General features: G+C 39.9%; 1 protein-coding gene across 8 annotated transcripts in view; it reads right to left on the bottom strand.

The window, feature by feature from the left end:
• Positions 1-21,426, bottom strand: part of PICK1 (protein interacting with PRKCA 1) — a 110,933-nt gene that overhangs the window by 46,961 nt on the left and 42,546 nt on the right. For all 8 annotated transcript variants that reach the window (XM_070098459.1, XM_070098462.1, XM_070098460.1 and 5 more), the window contains one exon: positions 14,525-14,636. In XM_070098459.1, coding sequence (XP_069954560.1) covers positions 14,525-14,636 — 112 coding nt within the window. The remainder of the gene's footprint in view (positions 1-14,524; positions 14,637-21,426) is intronic.

Raw genomic sequence — 21,426 nt, 5'->3', positions numbered from 1 at the left:
ACCGAATTTGTTCCCATAAGGAATATTGTGAAGTAGATTAGTCCATTTCAGACCCCCAAACATACACGTACAAACGCACTTACATAAATACACTTACATAATTGGTCGCATTCGGAGGTGATCGTTATGCGGGGGTCCACTGTATTTGATTGGCTCCTCTTCCTTCTTACTACCTTTCCCACTACTACTACTACCACCTCCTGCCTATATACATGTATACCCCTCCTTCTCTCCTTTTCATTAGTGTGACTCTGTAAATGGTCCAAGTCAGACCGAAACATCGTCATGAGCTCCTCTCTATGTGCGGGTTATTTGTGTATCATTCCAGTCATGGTATTGTGCCTTTTTTTGTTACATATCAAGAACAAATCACTAGTAATGCACAATTTGAAGAGGAAAGAACAAAATGGCACAATAGTGTAACTGGAGCAATACACAAATAACCCGCACATAGGAGAGAGAAGCTTACGATGATGTTTCAGTCCGACTTGAACCATTTCTGACTTTGTAAATGGCTCAAGTTGGATGAAAATGTCGCCATAAGCTCCTCTCTTCTATGTGCGGGTTATTTGTGTATTGGAGAGGAAACATTAGAGTCATCCTTGACCATTATCAAGTCTCAAGTGGTAACTTGATAAAGTTCCAGGATGAGTCAAAACATTGCTCGATGTTTCCTCTACAAGCTGTGAGTTAATAATAAATAAATCATGTAGAATAGTACAGAGCAACAAGAAGGAATCCGAATGACACAGTAAAGTTTATTTTCCAAGACATTACCTAAGTTTTATATTATATATTTTAGTGCACAAATAACCAGCACATAGGAGAGAATGGCTTATGATGATACTTTGGTCCAACTTGGACAATTTACAAAGTTACACAGTGTGACTTTGTAAATGGTCTAAGTTAGACTGAAACATTATCACAAGCTTCTCTCTACTATGTGCTGGTTATCTGTGTATATTTTAGTATTACACATGGAAAAGCCCTTAGGGCCAGGGGTTCTTAACTGAGGGTATGGGAACCAAATAATGGTGAATGTGTGATTCAGTCTCTGAACAATTTAAAAAAAAAGTTGGGTTAGATTAGAATACACTTTCACCTGTGTTGCCATCCATATGTAAAGTAAAACCAAGTTACTGACATCTTTTGAATGTCATACTGGTACCTAATAGGACTGGTGATGATGATGATTTTGAGTCTGGTGAAGGGGGTATGGGCACATAATGGGTAATCCACTGGGGAGTCTGTAATTGTATAAAAGGTTAAGAACACCTTTGTGCTTCAGCAATGCATTTCAGCAGACCTAGGAGTAAACATACACTATGTAAAGTAAAAGGACACAAGTGCAACTAATGTGACATTTTATTGCGGCAATGTTTCGCTCTCCAGGAGCTTTGTCAAGCCGTTACAAACAGTACATGGACACAGAGGGTATATATAGGTTCAGAGTGAGGTGCAATACTAGTGGTGGTAGTAGTAGTAGTAATAGTAGTGATATCAGTAGTAGTAGTAGTAATACAATATGTTAGAATACAGAAGTTTCTTCTCTTCTGTACTTGTTACCCAGCAACCCTAAACCAGCACACATGTATGGTTTACCCAAGACCCATAAACACAATATTCCTCTCAGACCAATCAAGTCAGGTATAGGCAGTGCACCACACAAACTAGCCGGAGTTCTTGCCAAACATCTTTCCTGCCTTCTGGGGACCATCAGCCCCACTCATCTTGAACATTCAGGCAACCTTCTCAACTGCATCTGAAACCTCTCCATCCGTAACAAGAAACTAAGCAGTTTGGACGTGACTTCCCTCTTCACGAAAGTACCTACCACAAAAGCCATCGAGGTTCTATGATGTAAAGTCAATCAGGACCTTAATCTTCCTCTACCTCCTGGAGATTTTGTTGACTTGATTGAACTCTGTGTTAATTTCAACTGTTTTTCTTTCAATAACAAGCTCTACAAACAAACCTACGGCATGGGAATGGGGTCCCCCATCAGTGCCATCCTAGCCAACTTGTGCATGGAACACGTAGAGTCTGAACCCTTCCCCAACATCATCCCTTCAAGCATCACTTGGTTACGTTACGTGGACGACGTCCTCGTAATAACTCCCAAACGTTCTGATGTATGGAATCTACAGGCAAGGCTCAACGCAGTTGAACTGGCGATCCAGTTTACACTAGAAGAAGAGTCCAATGACAAACTACCTTTCCTCGACGTCCTCATTCACAAAGTAGACAACAACCTAAGATTTCAAGTTTATCGGAAACCTACCAATAAAAATGACCTCACATCTATTCCAGTCAAGATACCAAGACCAAAAGAGGCATCATCATCGGGTTTTTCCTAAGAGCATAATACCGAATTTGTAGTCCTGAGTTTCTTGATGAGGAATGTACATACATTCACCAAACCTTCACTGATTTACATTTTTCTTCCTTTTTCATCAAAGACTGCAAGAAAAGAGCTCTTCAGATCATTAATTCTCCACACACCAACACCACTCCCAACAAAGTTATAATTCTTCCCAACAGCCAGGTTGCACTGAACGTGTCTAAAGCACTTTCACAAGCTAACACCAGAGTCGCCATCGCTTCCAGCACTCGATAAAGGATCTAACCAGAACAAAATCCAAACACCACAAACAAGTCAATGCAGGGGTTTACACTGTACCCTGTGGAGGCTGCGACAAGATTTATGTAGGTGAAACAGCAAGAAACCTCGACACTCACCTCAATGAACACATTTACGCATGTAGGAACGATAACTTGAACAACGCCTGTGTACAACACCAAAATTCCACCAACCATCTCATTAAGTTCAGGGACGCCCAACTAGTGATCAAAGAAACTAATTTCCGCAGATGCAAGTGCCTTGAATCTTCACTAATAGCTGTCTTAGCAAGAATTCTCCTGAAAAGAGTAAACCCTGCCATCACAAAGTCTCTCCTATTAATACTACACAAGCACATTACAGAGAATGAACATTGAAACAGACCTCTATCCAGCCTCCAATAGAAATATTTGTCTAACCTATTTTTATGTTTCCCAAGTAATAGCTTTTATATCCTTTTACTCATGTGCAAGTTAATTGTTCTAACATACTGTATTACTACTACTACTACTACCACTAGTATTGCACATCACTCTGAGCCTATATATACCCTCTGTGTCCATGTACTGTTTGTATCGGCTTGACAAAGCTCCTGGAGAGCGAAACGTTGCCACAACAAAATGTCACATTAGTTGCAATTGTATTCTTTTACTTTACATATTGTCGGTAATTCTACCAACTTTATTACAAACATACACTAGTTATAAGGTTACATAAGTGTTTTTAAAAACTTAATGAATTAACATGGGGTTAGGAAAATGGAGTGCAGTGAAGAAAATGGGATTGTTAAAAAATGGGGTACAACGAAGAAAATGGGGTATTGTGAAGAAAATGGAGTGTATTGAAGAAAATGGGGTACAGTGAAGAAAATGGGGTACAGTGAAGAAAATGGGGTACAGTGAAGAAGGTGAGGTACAGTAAAGAAAGTGGGTAAGTAACAAAGCACATCCCTCAGCTTCAAGCCCCTAATGTGCATTGTACAGTATTGTAACCTCTGTCTGTAATGTATTTCATCCTATACTTGTATTGTACTTTGTTCTCTACCTGTATTTTATATCTTTAAATTAATGTAGTATACTGGTTTGGCAAATGCCTACATTGTACTTGGTTCCCTACTTACAGTGTACTTTGTCCCTTTCCTGTATTGTAATGTACTTAGTACTACTGTACCTATAACTGACTTGGTTTTATATCTGTATTGTACTTGGTCTGATACCTGTATAGTATTTAGTCCCTTATATTGTACTTGGTTCTATACCTGTGGTTTACTTGATTGCATGACTGTATTGTATGTGATCTGATACTTGTATAATACAAATAATGCCATGTTACTTCTTATAGTTTCTGTGAAAAAATCTTCGGCATGAAATAAAAAAAAAAAAAAGTTTGCCACTGATACAGTACAGGTCCACTATCACAAATCCGGCAATCAGACATCCAGTTCCATCAGTTATTCAGCACTAATTTTGGCTAGCATAATCTCAAATTTCCAGGGTCGCCACACAAACCTGGTGGTACTGTTTGGTGGCGCTACTTGCTACATAAGTCATTCCAATTTCTTTTACTCCATTTATTATTATAACCTGTTTACTTTTAGCCCTAGCCATGGTTCCAACGAATAAAAGAAATGTTTCTAGTTGTGTAAAGCACATACACAGTACAGTGGACCCTCGCCTAATGATGTTAATCCGTTCCTGAGAGCTCAACGTTAGGCGAATTAATTTTCCCCATAAGAAATAATGGAAATCAAATTAATCCGTGCAAGACTCCCCAAAGTATGAAAACAAAAATTTTTTACCACATGAAATATTAATTTTAATACACACAAACTGAAGAAGAGATGTACAATACATGACACTTACCTTTACTGAAGATCTGGTGATGATCGATGGGATGGGAGGAGGGGAGAGTGTGGATGGTCTTAGTGTTCAGAAGGGGAATCCCCTTCCATTAGGACTTGAGGTAGCAAGTCCTTTTCCAAGGTTACTTCCCTTCTTCTTTTAATGCCACTAGGACCAGCTTGAGAGTCACTGGACCTCTGTCGCACAACACATCTGTCCATAGAGGCCTGTACCTCTCGTTCCTTTATGACTTTCCTAAAGTGTTTCACAACAGTGTCAGTGTAATAGTCACCAACACGGCTTGCAATAGCTGTGTGAGGGTGATTTTCATCAAAAAAGGTTTGCACTTCAAGCCACATTGCACACATTTCCTTAATCTTTGAGGTAGGCAACTTCCTCAATTTCTCTCTCCCCTCCTCCAGAGCAGTTTCCTCAGGTCTGGCCTCATGCTATTGAAGATGATCTAGTAGCCCATCAGTGGTTAGTTCTTCATTGTCCTCCTCCACCAACTCTTCCACATCCTCCCCACTAACCTCACCAATATGAGCACTAGTTCCAGGCATTTTTTCCTGTTCACCTGGGTGTTAGTCAACTGTTGTGGGTCGCATCCTGGGGGACAAGATTAAGGACCCCAATGGAAATAAGTTAGATAGTCCTCGATGATGCACTGACTTTCTTGGGTTATCCTGGGTGGCTAATCCTCTGGGGTTAATAGTTTCTCGGTAATTGTTTCATGTTAAACCATACCAACAACACACTCTCCACATCTTCGAGTAATACAGCTGATGGTGGTGCAGCAACAGCAACAGCTGACTGTGGTGCAGCAACAGCTGACCGAGGTGCAGCAGCTGTGGTGCAGCAGCAGCTGACTGTAGTGCAGCAACAGCTGACCGAGGTGCAGCAGCTGTGGTGCAGCAACAGCTGACTGTGGTACGATAGTATTTCTCACCCTTTTTACCACAGGGTTGGCACTAGAAGCTTTCTTGGGGCCCATGGTCACTTATTTTGCAGGTGAAATCACTAAAAATGCTGTGATAATATGAAATGTTCAAATTGTATGCTTGGATGTGACCGCGGAGGCTGGCTTGTAAACACTGCCACCCACGGAACAAGTGAGGCTGGCTTAGGCCGCACGTGGACGCATCTCGGATGAATCGCGTTGAGAGAGTTTTTTAGCGCTAGGCGAGGCAAAATTTTTGCATTAAAATGTATCGCTAGGCAGATTTAACGTTATGCAATGCCATCGTTAGGCGAGGGTCCACTGTACATTGTCCATAAAATACAGTGGTCCCTCAATAATCGTCCGGCCTGAAAATCGTCCATTTCGAAAATAGTCCTGTTTTTTCTTCAAAATATTGGCTCGGAAATGGCCCGGTAACTCGCTAATAGTCCTTCGTCCCGGACGCGTACTCACGGTCTGAGTGGCCTCGAGCCACCTCGGCCTTTCCTTACCAGCCAGTGTGCCATTGTTTACCAGTAAGCGACGGTCCCCTCACGTGCTCCAGTGAAATATTTCATAATATTTCATTTATTTTAGTGCTTGCAAGTTATTTAAGTGCTAAATAAGCTACCATGGCTCCAAAGAAAGCTCCTAGTGCCAAGCCTTTGGTAAAGAAGGTGAGAAATACGATTGAATTTAAGAAAAACATCATTGAACAATATGATAGTGGTGTACGTGTGGGCGAACTGGCCAGGATGTATAACAAATCCCGTACAACCATATCTTCCATCATAGCCAAGAAAAAGGAAATCAAGGACGCTGTTGTTGCAAAGGGGGTAAATATGCTGACAAAAATGAGATCACCAGTACTCGAAGATGTTGAGAAGTTATTATTGGTGTGGATAAATGAGAAACAATTAGCAGGAGACAGTCTTATGACGTCGCTTATTTGTGAAAAGGCTAGGCAGTTGCATGACGATTTGGTAAAGAAATTGGCTGCAACTAGTGATGATGTGAGTGAATTTAAGGCTAGCAAAGGCTGGTTTGAGAGATTTAAGAAGCGTACTTGCATACAGTGTGGTAAGGCATGGTGAGGCTGCCAGTTCAGACCACAAGGCGGCTGAAAAATATGTGCATGAATTCCAGGAGTACATAAACAGTGAAGGACTGAAACCTGAACAAGTGTTCAATTGTGATGAAACAGGCCTCTTTTGGAAGAAAATGCCAAAGAGGACCTTCATTACACAAGAGGAAAAGGCAATGCCAGGACACAAGCCTATGAAAGACAAGCTGACGCTAATGTTCTGTGCTAATGCTAGTGGGGATTTCAAAGTGAAGCCGTTACTAGTGTACCATTCTGAAAATCCCAGAGTGTTCAGGAAAAACAATGTTATGAAGAGTAAATTGTCTGTGTTTTGGAAATCTAATAGTAAGGCATGGGTCACGAGGGAAATTTTTGTAGAGTTGTTCAACGAAGTGTTTGGCCCTAGTTTGAAGAATCACCTCCTGGAAAAGAAATTGGATCTCAAGTGCCTCCTAGTAATGGACAATGCACCTGCTCATCCTCCAAACTTGGATGACCTAATTCTGAAGGAGTTTGGGTTCATCACAGTAAAGTTCTTGCCCCCGAATACCACTCCTCTCCTCCAACCCATGGACCAGCAGGTCATTGCAAACTTTAAAAAACTCTACACCAAAGCAATGTTTGAAAGGTTCTTGAATGTAACCTCAGACACTCACTTGACCCTACGAGATTTTTGGAAAGAACTTTTCAGTATTCTCCATTGTGTAAGCCTTATAGGTAAGGCATGGGAGGGAGTGACTACCAGGACTTTGAACTCTGCTTGGAGAACATTGTGGCCAGATTGTGTCCACAAGAGGGATTTTGAAGGGTTTGGTGCTGACCCTGATGAGCCTATGTCAGTTGTTAAATCCATTGTGGCACTGGGGGCTTCCATGGGGTTGCATGTGAGTTTGGAGGATGTGGAAGAGTTGGTGGAAGACCACAACAAAGAGCTAACCACTGAGAAGCTGCAAGAGCTTCAGCAGGAACAGCAACAGATGGCAGCTTTGAATCTTGCTGCACAGGAGGAGGAAGAGAGATGGAGGAAGGTGCCTTCTTCAGAAATTAAGGAGATTTTTGAAATGTGGGGTAGGATGGAAAGATTTATGGAGAAACATCACCCAGAGAAGGATGTTGCAAGCCATATCGGCAACTTATACAGTGACAGAGTCTTGGCCCATTTTAGGGAAGTTTTAAAGAGACGCCAGAAACAGAGCTCTCTGGACAGTTTTTTTGCGAGACAGGACTCCAGTGACTCTCAAGGTGGTCCTAGTGGCATTAAGAAACAGAGAAGAGAAGAAACCCCAGAAAAGCAATTGGTACCCGAGGTGTTAATGGAAGGGGATTCCCCTTCCAAACAGTAATTCATTCAATCAGTCTCATTCTCCAGTCTTCCATACACAAAGAAGAATCGCCAATGAAGGTAAGTGTTATTCTGTTAATGTTTAATTCATCATGTGCCACTGTATTGTTTATGTACTACATCTATATTTCATGTAAAAAATTTTTTTTTTTAAATACTTATGGGTGTCAGGAACGGATTAATTGAATTTACATTATTTCTTATGGGGAAAATTGATTCGTAAATCGTCCATTTCGATAATAGTCCCACTTCCAGGAACGGATTATGGACGATTATTGAGGGACCACTGTATAAGGTGGCTTTGAAGCCACTGTCGGTTCCTATGAGCTCAGTCTTGTGATGCAGGGTAACATGCTTTATTATTATGCTAATATCAACACTATCACAACTGATCTAACATGACATAATAAACAATATAAATAACATAAAAACATGTTAAATACTCCAGAATTAATAATATCTGGCATAATACCGAGCAGTTTGACAGAGGTATGAAGAAGATATGGGATATAAGTACCATTCTCCTATCCCTGTCTGGGCTTAGAGAAAACAGAGTATAGTACATGGCTAACTGTGATATACACTCATAGAAACCATAAGACTGAAACAAAAAAGCTATTTTTCTCAACATTAATTATCATACATAGCAGCATATGTGTAGAGAACCTAGGATAACCCAAAAAAGTCAGACAAAGTGGTTTATTTCTAGTACCTGGCTTGGGCTTGCTACATATGATTTTTGGTAAATATTCGATTCTCAGCCAGGGTAGAAACATTGGGCGTGTTTCTTTATACTTGCTGTCTATCTTCACCCATCAGTAAATGGGTACCTGGGTGTTAGTGGACTGGTGTGGGTCTTATCCTGGGACAATGACCTAATTTGCTTGAAATGCTTAGCATAACCAGGGGCTTTCTATATACAGTGGACCCCCGCCTTACGAACGCATCGCGTTACGTTAAATCTGCCATATGAAGCATTTGAACGCAAAAATTTTGCCTCGCCTCACGACAAAAAACTTGCCTTACGTGATTCGTCCAGGACGCGTCCCATGTGTGGCCTCAGCGCCAGTGTTTACAAGCCAGCCAGTGCGGTCGCATCTACGCATACATTCGGTACATTTCACATTATCCCAGTGTTTTAGTGCTTGTAACTGCAAAATAAGTCACCATGGACCCCAAGAAAGCTTCTAGTGCCATCCCTGTGGTAAAAAGGGCGAGATTTAGTAAGGAATTGAAAAAAGAGATTAAGGAAATGTGTGCAAAGTGGGTTGAACTGCAAACCTTTACGGATGAAAATCACCCTGACACAGCTACTGCAAGCCGTGTTGGCAACCTGTACAATGACAATTTTATGGCCCATTTTAGGAAAGTCTTAAAGGAACAGGAGGTACAGAGCTCTATGGACAGATTTGTTGTGCGACAGAGGTCCAGTGGCTCTCAAGCTGGTCCTAGTGGCATTAAAAGAAGAAGGGAAGTAACCCCAGAAAAGGACTTGCTACCTCAAGTCCTAAGGGAAGGGGATTCCCCTTCTAAACAATAACTTCCACACTCTCCCCTCCTCCCATCCCATCGATCATCACCAGACCTTCAATAAAGGTAAGTGTCATGTATTCTATTCTTAGCAGAGTACAGTGGACCCCCGCATACCGTTGGCATCACATAACGATTAATCCGCATACCGCTTGCTTTAATCGCAAAAATTTTGCCTCGCATACCGCTCAAAAACCCGCTCACCACTGTTCGTCCGAGACGCGTCCAATGTGCGCCTTAGCCAGCCTCACATGTTCCGCCGGTGGCATTGTTTACCAGCCAGCCTCCGTGGTAGCATCCAAGCATACAATCGTAACATTTCGTATTATTACAGTGTTTTTGGTGATTTTATCTGGAAAATAAGTGACCATGGGCCCCAAGAAAGCTTCTAGTGCCAACCCTACAGCAATAAGGGTGAGAATTACTATAGAGATGAAGAAAAAGATCATTGATAAGTATGAAAGTGGAGTGCGTGTCTCCGAGCTGGCCAGGTTGTATAATAAACCCCAATCAACCATCGCTACTATTGGTGGTACAGCTGCTGCTGCTGCTGCTGCACTGTCAGCTGCTGCTGCTGCTGTAGCATCGTCTGCTGCTGCTGTAGCATCGTCTGCTGCTGCTGTAGCATCGTCTGCTGCTGCTGTAGCACTGTTGTTGGTGTGGCTTATTGAGAATATACCAAGAAACAATTAACCACAGAGGATTTTCCACCCAGGATAACCCAAAAAAGTCAGTGTCATCGAAGACTGTCTAACTTATTTCCATTGGGGTCCTTAATCTTGTCTCCCAGGATGCAACCCACACCAGTCGACTAACACCCAGGTGAACAGGGAAAAATGCCTGGAACTAGTGCTCATATTGGTGAATTTAAAGCCAGCAAAGGTTGGTTTGAGAGATTTAAGAATCGTAGTGACATACACAGTGTGATAAGGCCTGTTCTGGAAGAAAATGCCAAACAGGACCTACAGTACTCAGGAGGAAAAGGCACTCCCAGAACACAGTGTCTCATCAGTCATTGCTGCATCTTCAATAAAGGTAAGTGTCATTTATTCTTCATTTAGTAGACTAGTACATGCACAATATATACTGTGCATGTACTACTCTACTATTGTGCATGTATCCTTCTCTTTGTGTGTAGGAAAATGTATATTTCATGTGGTAAAATTTTTTTTTTCATACTTTTGGGTGTCTTGCACTGATTAATTTGATTTCCATTATTTCTTATGGGGAAAATTAATTCGCATACCGATTATTTCGCATACCAATGAGCCCTCTTGCACGGATTAAAATCGGTATGCGGGGGTCCACTGTAGTAATTGTGCATGTCTTCTTCAGTTTGTAAGTATAAAATTAATACAGTGGACCCTCGACCAACGATGGCATCGTCTAACGTTAAATCCGACTAGCGATATATTTTAACGCAAATATTTTGCCTCGACTAGCGCTAAAAAACTCGACCAACGCGATTTGTTCCGTCTGAGACGCGTCCACTTGTGGCCAGTGTTTACAAGCCAGCCAGCCACCGCGGTCCCATCCAAACATACAATCGGAACATTTCATATTATCACAGCGTTTTTAGTGATTGCACCTGCAAAATAAGTCACCATGGGCCCCAAGAAAGCTTCTAGTGCCAACCCTACAGCAAAAAGGGTGAGAATTACTATGGATATGAAGAAAGAGATCATTGCTAAGTATGAAAGTGGAGTGTGTGTCTCCGAGCTGGCCAGGTTGTACACAAAACCCCAATCAACCATCGCTACTATTGTGGCCAAGAAAACGGCAATCAAGGAAGCTGTTCTTGCCAAAGGTGCAACTATGTTTTCGAAACTGAGATCGCAAGTGATAGAAGATGTTGAGAGACTGTTACTGGTGTGGATAAACGAAAAACAGATAGCAGGAGATAGCATCTCTCAAACAATCATATGTGAAAAGGCTAGGAAGCTGCATGACGATTTAATTAGAAAAATGCCTGCAACTATGTGTATGTGTGCACAAATTTTTAAATAAATAAATAAATAAATAAATAAATAAATAAATAAATGTGAGTGAATTTAAGGCCAGCAAAGGTTCGTTTGAGAGATTTAAGAATTGTAGTGGCATACATAGTGTGATAAGGCATGGTGAGGCTGCCAGTTTGGACCAAAAAGCAGCTGAAAAATATGTGCAGAAATTCAAGGAGTACATAGACAGTGAAGTCTTCTTCAGTTTGTGTGTATTAAAATTAATATTTCATGTGGTAAAATTTTTTTTTCAATACTTTTGGGTGTCTTGCACGGATTAATTTGATTTCCATTATTTCTTATGGGGAAAATTAACTCGACTAATGATAATTTTGATTAACGATGAGCTCTCAGGAACGGATTAATATTGTTGGTCGAGGGTCCACTGTATTTCATACGGTAAAAAAATTTCTTTTTCATACTTCGGGGTGTCAGAAACGGATTATTTTGATTTCCATTATTTCTCATGGGGAAAATTAATTCGGCTAACAATAATTTTGGCTTACGATGAGCTCTCAGGAACAGATTAATATCATAAGGCGGGGGTCCACTGTAGTAGTATGTCACTGATGTTAGCTAGGCCTGTATACCATGTACATGTAGTTGTAGTAAATAAAGATATTATTATTATTATTATTATTATTTTTTCTCTCACTAGTTTGTTGGGCTATGTTATTGAAACTTGGGCAGTGTATGATGGAAAGATGCTTCTTAATGTACACCAAAAATAAAAAAAAAATCAGATGATAAATAAGGGAGCTCACTTCTCAGCCATTAGCTGCCTCTTTGCGGTATATTTTCGAATGGTTTTTATGGTTGTATTCTTGTTTTTGGTCTCATTTGATAGAATGGAAGGTATATTACAGAAATAGGTATGATTTTGATTGGTTTCACGATGAAAAGTACCTTGGAAATGAGCTCAAAGAAGGGGAAATGTTCGATTTTTGGCAATGTTCAATGAGCTTTCTTGTGTAAGTCAAGTTGGTTAATTTTATAAAGTGTATTCTAACCTAACCACTCTGTGATCTGGCAAACTCAATAATCTGGCAAACTACAGGTGCCAATGATGCTGGATTTGTGATGGCAGACCTGTACTAAACAAAAAGAATTAAAAAAGTACTGAAAACAAAAGGTCAACTGACCAGATAATATTTTGTAGTGTATTTTTAACCCTTTGACTGTTTCGATCATATATATACATCTTACAAGCCAGTGTTTTGGACGTATATATACTCAATAATTCTAGCGGCTTCAAATCAAGCAGGAGAAAGCTTTTAGGCCCACATGTGAGAGAATGGGTCTGTGTGGTCAGCGTGCACTGTATAAAAAAAATCCTGCAGCATGCAGTACATAGTGAGAAAAAAAAAACTCCGATCGTGGTTTTGGATTAAAACACCAACTTTGAGGTGTATTTTTGTGTAGTATTTATGGTTGTATTCTCGTTTTCTTGGTCTCAATTGACAGAAAGGAAAACATTTTACAAAAATTGAGATGATTTTGATTAGTGTCACAATGAAAATGACCTTGAAATTGAGCTCAAAGTAGCGGAAATGTTCGATTTTTACTAATGTTCAAGAGTAAGCAAATCATACCACACGTCCAATACACGTCAATTGGGGAGTCTAATATTCTTTCACTAGTGCACTGATATTATTTATATCATTTTTACAATAATGCAGTAGTCTGCATAACAGTAAATCTTCCATGTTTTGTGTGAATAAAAAAATCAAAATAGAAAGCAAGAGTAATATAAGAGGGGCCTGGAGACTTGACTAATGGACAGAGGATATGTTATTTTGGTGCCAAGAATGTCTACATTGTTTATTCTGGACCCTATTTTGAAATTGGCATCTTTTTTAATCTGCGTGAAATTGGCTAAATTGCCAATTTCTGACCACTTTATTGGGTAGTTGAAATTGGTAAATGGGCAGTTTCTTGTACTCAATTGATAGAAAAAATGGAGTTCTAAAGAAATAGCTATGAGTTTAGTGGACTGGAACAATGGAATTGGCCGAAAATAGGGCTCAGATTCGGCGAAATTGCCGATGCGTATATATCGCCGAGATCGCTAATTTCGCAGGAGCATAATTCCCTAAGTTTTCGATCAAATTTCATACTTTTGGTGCCATTGCCATTGGGAAAAGATTGTGTATCATTTAATAAGAATTTTTTTTTGTTTTTTCCAAAAATTTTGCAACATAGAATGGCAGTTTCAGATATGGGCTTGTGACAGTCAAAGGGTTAAATTTCCCCATTAAAACACATTAAGCTGTCTGTATCTTATTCATCGTTTTCCAAATCTTTTTTTTTTTTGGCAAACTTTTTTTTTGTCTTGTGCATGCTATATAGACTGGTTATAAATGACCATAATTTTTAAAGGGGTGGACCGGTAAGCCAGCGGAAGGCCTCGGTCAGATGACCAAAAGCTCCAAAGGCGGGTCATCATCTGACTAAGACCCGCGTCAGGAAACATTTGTCCTGTTTCCTGACGAACCTTACCTAACCTAACCTAACCTGCATGCTATATCTGTGTATTTCTTGTCTCATACCAGTTCTGTACTTAGTTCCTCTCTTATACCATCCTCTCTTGCCTGCTGTGTTCTTTGTCTCTGAATACACTCTTCAACCTACTACCAACAGATATCACAAGTATACCTGAAACAGTTTCAAATATTCCCTACCAGTGATGGCTATGGTTATATGGGGTCTATGGCTAGTCATAAGTAGTCTGTAAGCATTAGGAATAGTCTGCCCGAAATGCATCGCATGCTAGTTGCTTTCTTTCGTGCTTAATAATATTTTATTACACATGAACTACATTGTGTAAACTGCAGAAAGAAATAGTTTTTGTTTATGGGCCACTAGCACCAACAGCCTAGTTGACCAGGCAGTCAATGGGAAGCCTTCCCGTAGACCAGGCTGCAAGGGTAAAAGAGCCCTTGAAACCGGTCACATGTATGTAGGCACACATGTAAAGTAAGTCCTCAACTTACGAACACACTGGGGACCTTTTGTATTGTGTATAATATGATAATGATATTATACACAACAATGATATACAAAATACTGACACAATAATGATATACAGAATAATGATGTACACAGTACAGAAGCTTCCCAACATGTTTGTAAGTTGAAGACTTACTGTACTCTGCTTGGCTCCGTACCTGGACCACGTAGAGACAAGGACAGTACTTGGCACCACCCCCAATACTAATGCCGATCAAGTTGCTGTCATTCTTCTCCAGGGTGACACTCCCTGAGGTGATGGTCATTCCCCTGATAACCAACATGCAGTTAGTATAGATAAATGGTTCAGAGAACTGACAGGTTGATAAATTAGAGACATGTGCAACACCTGGGTATGTTTATAGTGGAAACATTTTGCAACACTGGCTTTTTCAGTCCAATACAAGGAGGGACTGATTACATCAAATTCCTTCTGATCTTCAACCATTGTTTATACAGGACTGATGAAGCCACCATGTGGCAAAACATTTCCACAATAAAGATACCCAAGTGTTGCACATGTGTCTAATTTGTCAAAATGCAGTTAGTACGCAAAGCAAGTAAGGTTAATCTGGATGTCAGACAGAGATAAAAGGTATAAAATGCTAACATGAAAAAATTTAACATAAATGTAGAATAATGTGATCCTTTATTGACTATGTTTTGCCCCCACAGACGGCTTGATCAAGTCATAAACAGAGCTACCTGAGTCAAGAGTATTTATTTTTTTTATTTATTTATTATTTATTAACAATTTGAGCATACATACAGAGGTACAAAAAAATACAGATAAGAGCAGCATGCCAAAGCCACTTATACTATGCATAGCATTACAGGCTGGCTTAAAATTAACTAAGCAATGATGAAATCAGTGATAATACATTATTGTAAACAGATAACTATAAAGCACAAATGAGTATTACAAAGACAGATCATATGGTTGCATGCATTGTTGTACATTCAGTCGTATGGAGTATTCTGTTAGGTAGTGTATTTAAAAAATAATAAAGTTAGATTGGGTTTTAGGTTTAACATTTATATGATATAATTGTGAGAAACATTTAAGATATACAATTTATAAGGTTCAGTTATTCAGTATTTATTTGGTTTTGGGTGAGTAAGTGATCTTTGAGAAGAGACTTGAATTTATAAACAGGTAGTGTTTCTTTTATATTTACAGGTAATGAATTCCAGATTTTAGGGCCTTTTATGTGCATTAAGTTTTTGCATAGTGTGAGATGGACACGAGGAACATCAAAGAGTGATCTGTGCCTTGTGTTATGGTCATGTGTTCTGTTGAGGTTGGCAAGGAGATGTTTGAGGGGAGGATTAATATCAGAGTTAAGTGTTCTATGTATGTAATAGGTGCAGTAATAAGTATGGATGTTTTGTATGGTGAGTAGGTTTAGTGTATTGAATATTGGTGGAGTGTGCTGCCTGTAGTGAGAATTTGTTATCATTCTAACTGCAGCCTTTTGTTGGGTAATTAGTGGTCTGAGATGGTTAATTGTTGTTGAGCCCCATGCACAAATTCCATAGGTGAGATAGGGGTAAATAAGAGAGTGATATAGGGCCAGGAGGGCTGACTGTGGAACATAGTACCGTATCTTCGATAGTATGCCTACAGTCTTGGAAATTTTCTTAGAAATTTGTTGTATATGTGTATGAAATTTGAGTCTATTATCAAGGTGGATTCCTAAGAATTTTCCCTGTTAGCTTTGTGATAGGTGATCCGTGTGGAGAGTCAGGTGGAGAATATTGGGTGGGTCATATTTGAGAGGGACCTGCACATGACTCTCCACACTACATATATACTCATGTACTCTTTACCCAGGTAGATCTGTTTGTGACTTAATAAAGCTCACTGTGTGGGAAAAACAGTCAATAAAGGATCACATTATACTGCATTTGTGCTTAATTTTTCCATCCTGGGTGACAGACAAATGAAGAAGCAGGCAATTCAATCATGGTTAAACTTAAATATTAACAATTGACACATAAGTGAGCACAGTACATGGACTCTCATATATACTGTAGGTTCTTATCTCCAATGTATAGAATTACATAGTACTGATGAGTAACATATATTACTGAAATGTACAATACTGTAAATGTACACAAAAACTATGCAGTACTGTACTGTAAAAACTAATCTGTTATTCAGCCAACTACTTGCAGGGTTTAAGTAATGACAAAAATCTGCAATAACTAATCTACACAACAAACACTTTCATAATTTCATATACTTTCTATATGACTACCAACTATACTCCCTGTGCAGCTTATCAACCAATAAGTCATGCAGTGCATAATAATAATAATAATAATAATAATAATAATAATAATAATAATAATAATAATAATAATAATAATAATAATAATAATAATAATAATAATAATAAATGGCAAAAGGCAAAATAAAGACTTATAAAATACCGAAACAAGAAATGTAACATTGAAGGCAGAAGCAGGATGAATTAAAACAATGTTGTCTTGCTGAGAAAGAAAGTCGGAAGTTGAAATTTTTTAAAGGTGTGACGTGGTTCTGTGGGCTGTGGTTTGTACATCAGTTTACATGCAACCAGCAGTAACAGCCTGGTTGATCAGACCTTGATCCAACATGAGGCCTGGTCTCAGACCGGGCTGCGGGGGTACTGACCCCTGAAACCCTCTCCAGGTATACTTCAGGTATACAACAGTTAAAAAAATAAGACTAAATCTTCAAGTAACTGTTACAGGAACCAAATATCGTAACCATGTAGTTGACAGACCCTATAAACCTCATAGCAGTACTAGACAGTAATAATAATAATACTATTGCAGCACTACTAATTTTTAAAGTACCGGCTGTCTCCCACCGAGGCAGGGTGACCTAAAAACGAATTTTTTTTTATTTCATATGTACATTTTTAGTAACTGATACAGAAAGGATTACGAGCCCCTTGATCCCAGCATTTTAGCCACCTCTTACGACATGCACGACTTAAAGACCAAGGATTCTTTTCCACTTCCTCATGGAGAGTACTACTATTATTACTACTGCCTCTCCTCACTTAGCGATGCACTCGTTTACCGACTACTTGGACTTACAATGGGCTCTCTGGCCAGTATGCATACCTAAATAATGTATATTAGAGCTGATTTTCTCAATTACATTTATTAAAATATACAGTACACTACTGTATAAACATTTAAAAATATACCAGAAATGTTATAAATGGTACAAATGTGACATTAAAACAATATCAAAGATGATTGACACAAACCCACTACCATCCCCCCAATGAGAAGCAGGGGTGTCACTAGCACGTTAAGAGACCATACAATAAGTGTCAGGGGCCCGAGACTGTTCAACTGCCTCCCAGCACACATAAGGGGGATTACCAACAGACCCCTGGCAGTCTTCAAGCTGGCACTGGACAAGCACCTAAAGTCAGTTCCTGATCAGCCGGGCTGTGGCTCGTACGTTGGTTTGCGTGCAGCCAGCAGCAACAGCCTGGTTGATCAGGCGCTGATCCACCAGGAGGCCTGGTCACAGACCGGGCCGCGGGGGCGTTGACCCCCGAAACTCTCTCCAGGTAAACTCCAGGTATTATAGTATGCTCCTCACTTAGCAACAAATTCATTTACTGATGTGGTCTTAGGAATGGAACTCCATCGTTAAGTGAGGAGAGGCTGTAGTACTACTAATAATAGCTGCAGTTTTCCAGCAACTGCATTACTTACCCTGAGAGGACAGAAGTGTAATGGAGAAAATTACCCTAGGAAGGTAGAGGTCTCGTGGAGAAGCTTACCCTGAGAGGGTAGCAATGTCATGGAGAAGCTTACCCTGAGAGGGTAGCAGTGTGGAGAAGCTTATTCTGAGAGAGTAGCAGTATCATGGAGAAGCTTACCCTGAGAGGGTGGCAGTGTGGAGAAGCTTACCCTGAAAGGGTAGCAGTGTCATGGAGCTTACCCTGAGAGGGTAGCAGTGTGGAGAAGCTTACTCTGAGAGGGTAGCACTGTCATGGAGAAGCTTACCCTGAGAGGGTAGCAGTGTCATGGAGAAGCTTACCCTGAGAGAGCAGCAGTGTGGAGAAGCTACCCTGAAAGGGTAGCAGTATCATGGAGCTTACCCTGAGAAGGTAGCAGTGTGGAGAAGCTTACTCTGAGAGGGTAGCACTGTCATGGAGAAGCTTGCCCTGAGAAGGTAACAGTGTCGTGGAGAAGCTTACCCTGAGAGGGTAGCAGGATTGCAGAGAAGCTTACCCTGAGAGGGTAGCAGTGTCAAGCTTACCCTGAGAGGGTAGCAGTGTCAAGTTTACCCTGAGAGGGTAGCAGTGTCGTGAAGAAGCTTACCCTGAGAGGGTAGCAGCATCATGGAGAAGCTTACCCTGAGAGGGTAGCAGTGTCATGGAGAAGCTTAAGCACACACTTCAACTGCATTACAGCAAATCCCTTGTACTACTGATAGGTAATAAATTATACACCATCCTCCCCTCCCTCATTTAACACAGAGTATCTAAGAATATATTTAAGACTATATCCATAGAGTGCTATCACAAATGCACTGGTGTGTACCTGTGCTTAATTACTCTGACCAAAATGTTAGGTGTAATATAGACGTTGTAAAAAATATTAGGGAAATCCTCGATACAACAAACTTTTACAATGGGCAAAATCTGCTGGGTAAATTGCATGTTTAGCTCCTTTATTTTCAATCTTTACTGCAATATAACTATAAATTGTGTATACAGCAATGTACATTAGTGCTTTCATTTTTAATTTTGATTTAATGGACATTCAGACAATTCCGTCTCCCATTAGTCCATTATGTGCCTTCAATATTTTTATAAATATATTTGGTTTGAACCTTATGCAAGTCACTGCTCTTTGTTGAGCACTTCAGTCATCTCACACCAAGGTAGAGTGACTCAGCAAAGAAACCACTCACACTGGCACAGTCAATTACTGCTGATGTTACAGTTCAGTCCCTGCACTTTGAAGGAAGGGTGGGGATATTTGCAGTTTTCAACTGTAGTATCGGTGCACCTCTGGCAAGACAATTATGGAGTGAGTGATGGTGAAGGAGATTCTTCTTTTTCAGGTCACCCTGCCTCAGTGGGAGACAGCCAGTGTCTAAAAAAAAATGTAGTTCAGGGAGAACTAAACCTTTAAGGATCAGGGTTAGTCCAGAGGAAGGATAAGTCCAATTCCTTGGACAAAGAGGACCTCACACAGGATTTATGTCTGGGGATCAATAACCAATATTCAAGACTTCAGTAACTACACAATTCAGATCATTAAGAAGAGAACACATTCTTAAGTTTTTAATATCTTTCAGGAAAGTAATATATGCATCCACTTGGAGCTTTACAGAGACAATTATCCAATTCTTTTATCTGTAACCATTGATTACAGTATTCATACAACATGTATGTCATGTTTTTGTGAGTAAAAAAATTGGTTACCCCATTTTACACTATTCAGATAGTTCTTTAGGCCTACATAATCTGCAGTATGATAATGGGGGACCTTTCCTGCATTTCTGTTTTCATGACTCTCAAAATCGTGAAGACACGATTGACATGGGTGAGGATAGAACCCGCGATCAGAGAGTCATAAAACACCATACCAATGCGCTAGCCATCAGGCCAGCTGGCTACAATAAGATTCGTCCAACTAGGAAGGTTAGCATAGGGACCACTTTGACCACAAATGCAAGTTTTTACAGATGAATATCCCGCCAGCATGGCCATGACTAACTCTAGCTCAAGTCCCCTCAAAGCTGTCAACATGATCTAATTGGCCGAATCTTACTGTAGCCAGCTGGCCCAGTGGCTAGTGTGTCAGTATGGAGTTTTATGACTCTCTGATCACAGGTTTTATCCCCGTCCGTGATGTGGTTTGTTTGCAATCGCGTCATTACGATTTCGTGAGTCATGTTGACGGCTTTGAGGGGACTTGAGCTAGAGCTAGTCACGGCCACGCTGGCGGGAGATTCGTCTGTAAAAACTTGCATTTGTGGCCACGGTGGTGCCTATGCTAACCTTCCTATGGTGTATAAATATACCTAGTTGGACGAAACTTATTGTAGTCAGCTGGCCCAGTGGCTAGCGCATCAGTCTGGAGTTTTATGACTCTCTGATCATGGGTTCTATCCCTGCCCATGGTATGGTTAGTTTACATTTCTGTTAAGATAATTACATGAGATATTGAAACTGAGTGATTTGTAACCACTTTCTTTATGTAATGAGTTTTTTTATTTAACAAGCGCTTGAAATAGTGCTAAGATCACATATGCTGAGCTGGCTATTTCACATATGAAATGGTGACCACTGAATTACCCAGAGAATCAAAACTGCTGTACAGTGGTAGAACAATCATCACCTACACAATTACACAGGATGAAAAATGGCAACCCAGAATTAAATAACTGGAAAATAGAAGAAAAAAAGGTAAAAATATTGATTTAAAGAAATAAGTACAATGTGGAACTAAGCAGTAAGTGGCACTACAATAAAATTGAAGCCAAAAAAACAAAAGCAATTATTTCATGAAAAAGAGTAACCCCCATTTGCTATATGAGAAGCAGTAAGTCCACTGCTCTAAGATACTACTTTCACTACTGACCAGTGTTATCCAGGAGTTTAAATTATGTGGAAATCACATGTCACTCTTAGAAAGATTAAGCAAATTAGTCTACTGTATAGTATAATTAATTATTTTACAAAAATAATAGTTATTAATTCTAAAGCTATTTTACCAACAAATATTTATACATTTATACAAAAAGCTCCACTACATAATACAATGTTACAAAAGTCTTTAACACTCAAAGGAGGCTCAACTGTCTAAGATTCTTGAAGATACTGTTAAGGGAGGAGGATCAGTTTTGTATTCACAGGGAAGTGCTAAACCTGTAGGGGTCAAACAGTGCCTGGGTAATGGGAGATAATCTGGTTAGATTTGAGGAGGGGACAGGAGCCCTTCACCAACATTACTCCCCCTTGATGGCTTCAAGGGAAGAGTATCCTCAGAGAAAGAACATCCAATTACACATACTATCAAAGATGGACAC

The sequence above is a fragment of the Cherax quadricarinatus genome, chromosome 62 (assembly GCF_038502225.1).
Source record: "Cherax quadricarinatus isolate ZL_2023a chromosome 62, ASM3850222v1, whole genome shotgun sequence".
NCBI lineage: Eukaryota > Metazoa > Arthropoda > Malacostraca > Decapoda > Parastacidae > Cherax > Cherax quadricarinatus.
Note: the sequence above shows the minus strand (reverse complement) of the source record. Positions and strands in the feature narration are given on the sequence as shown.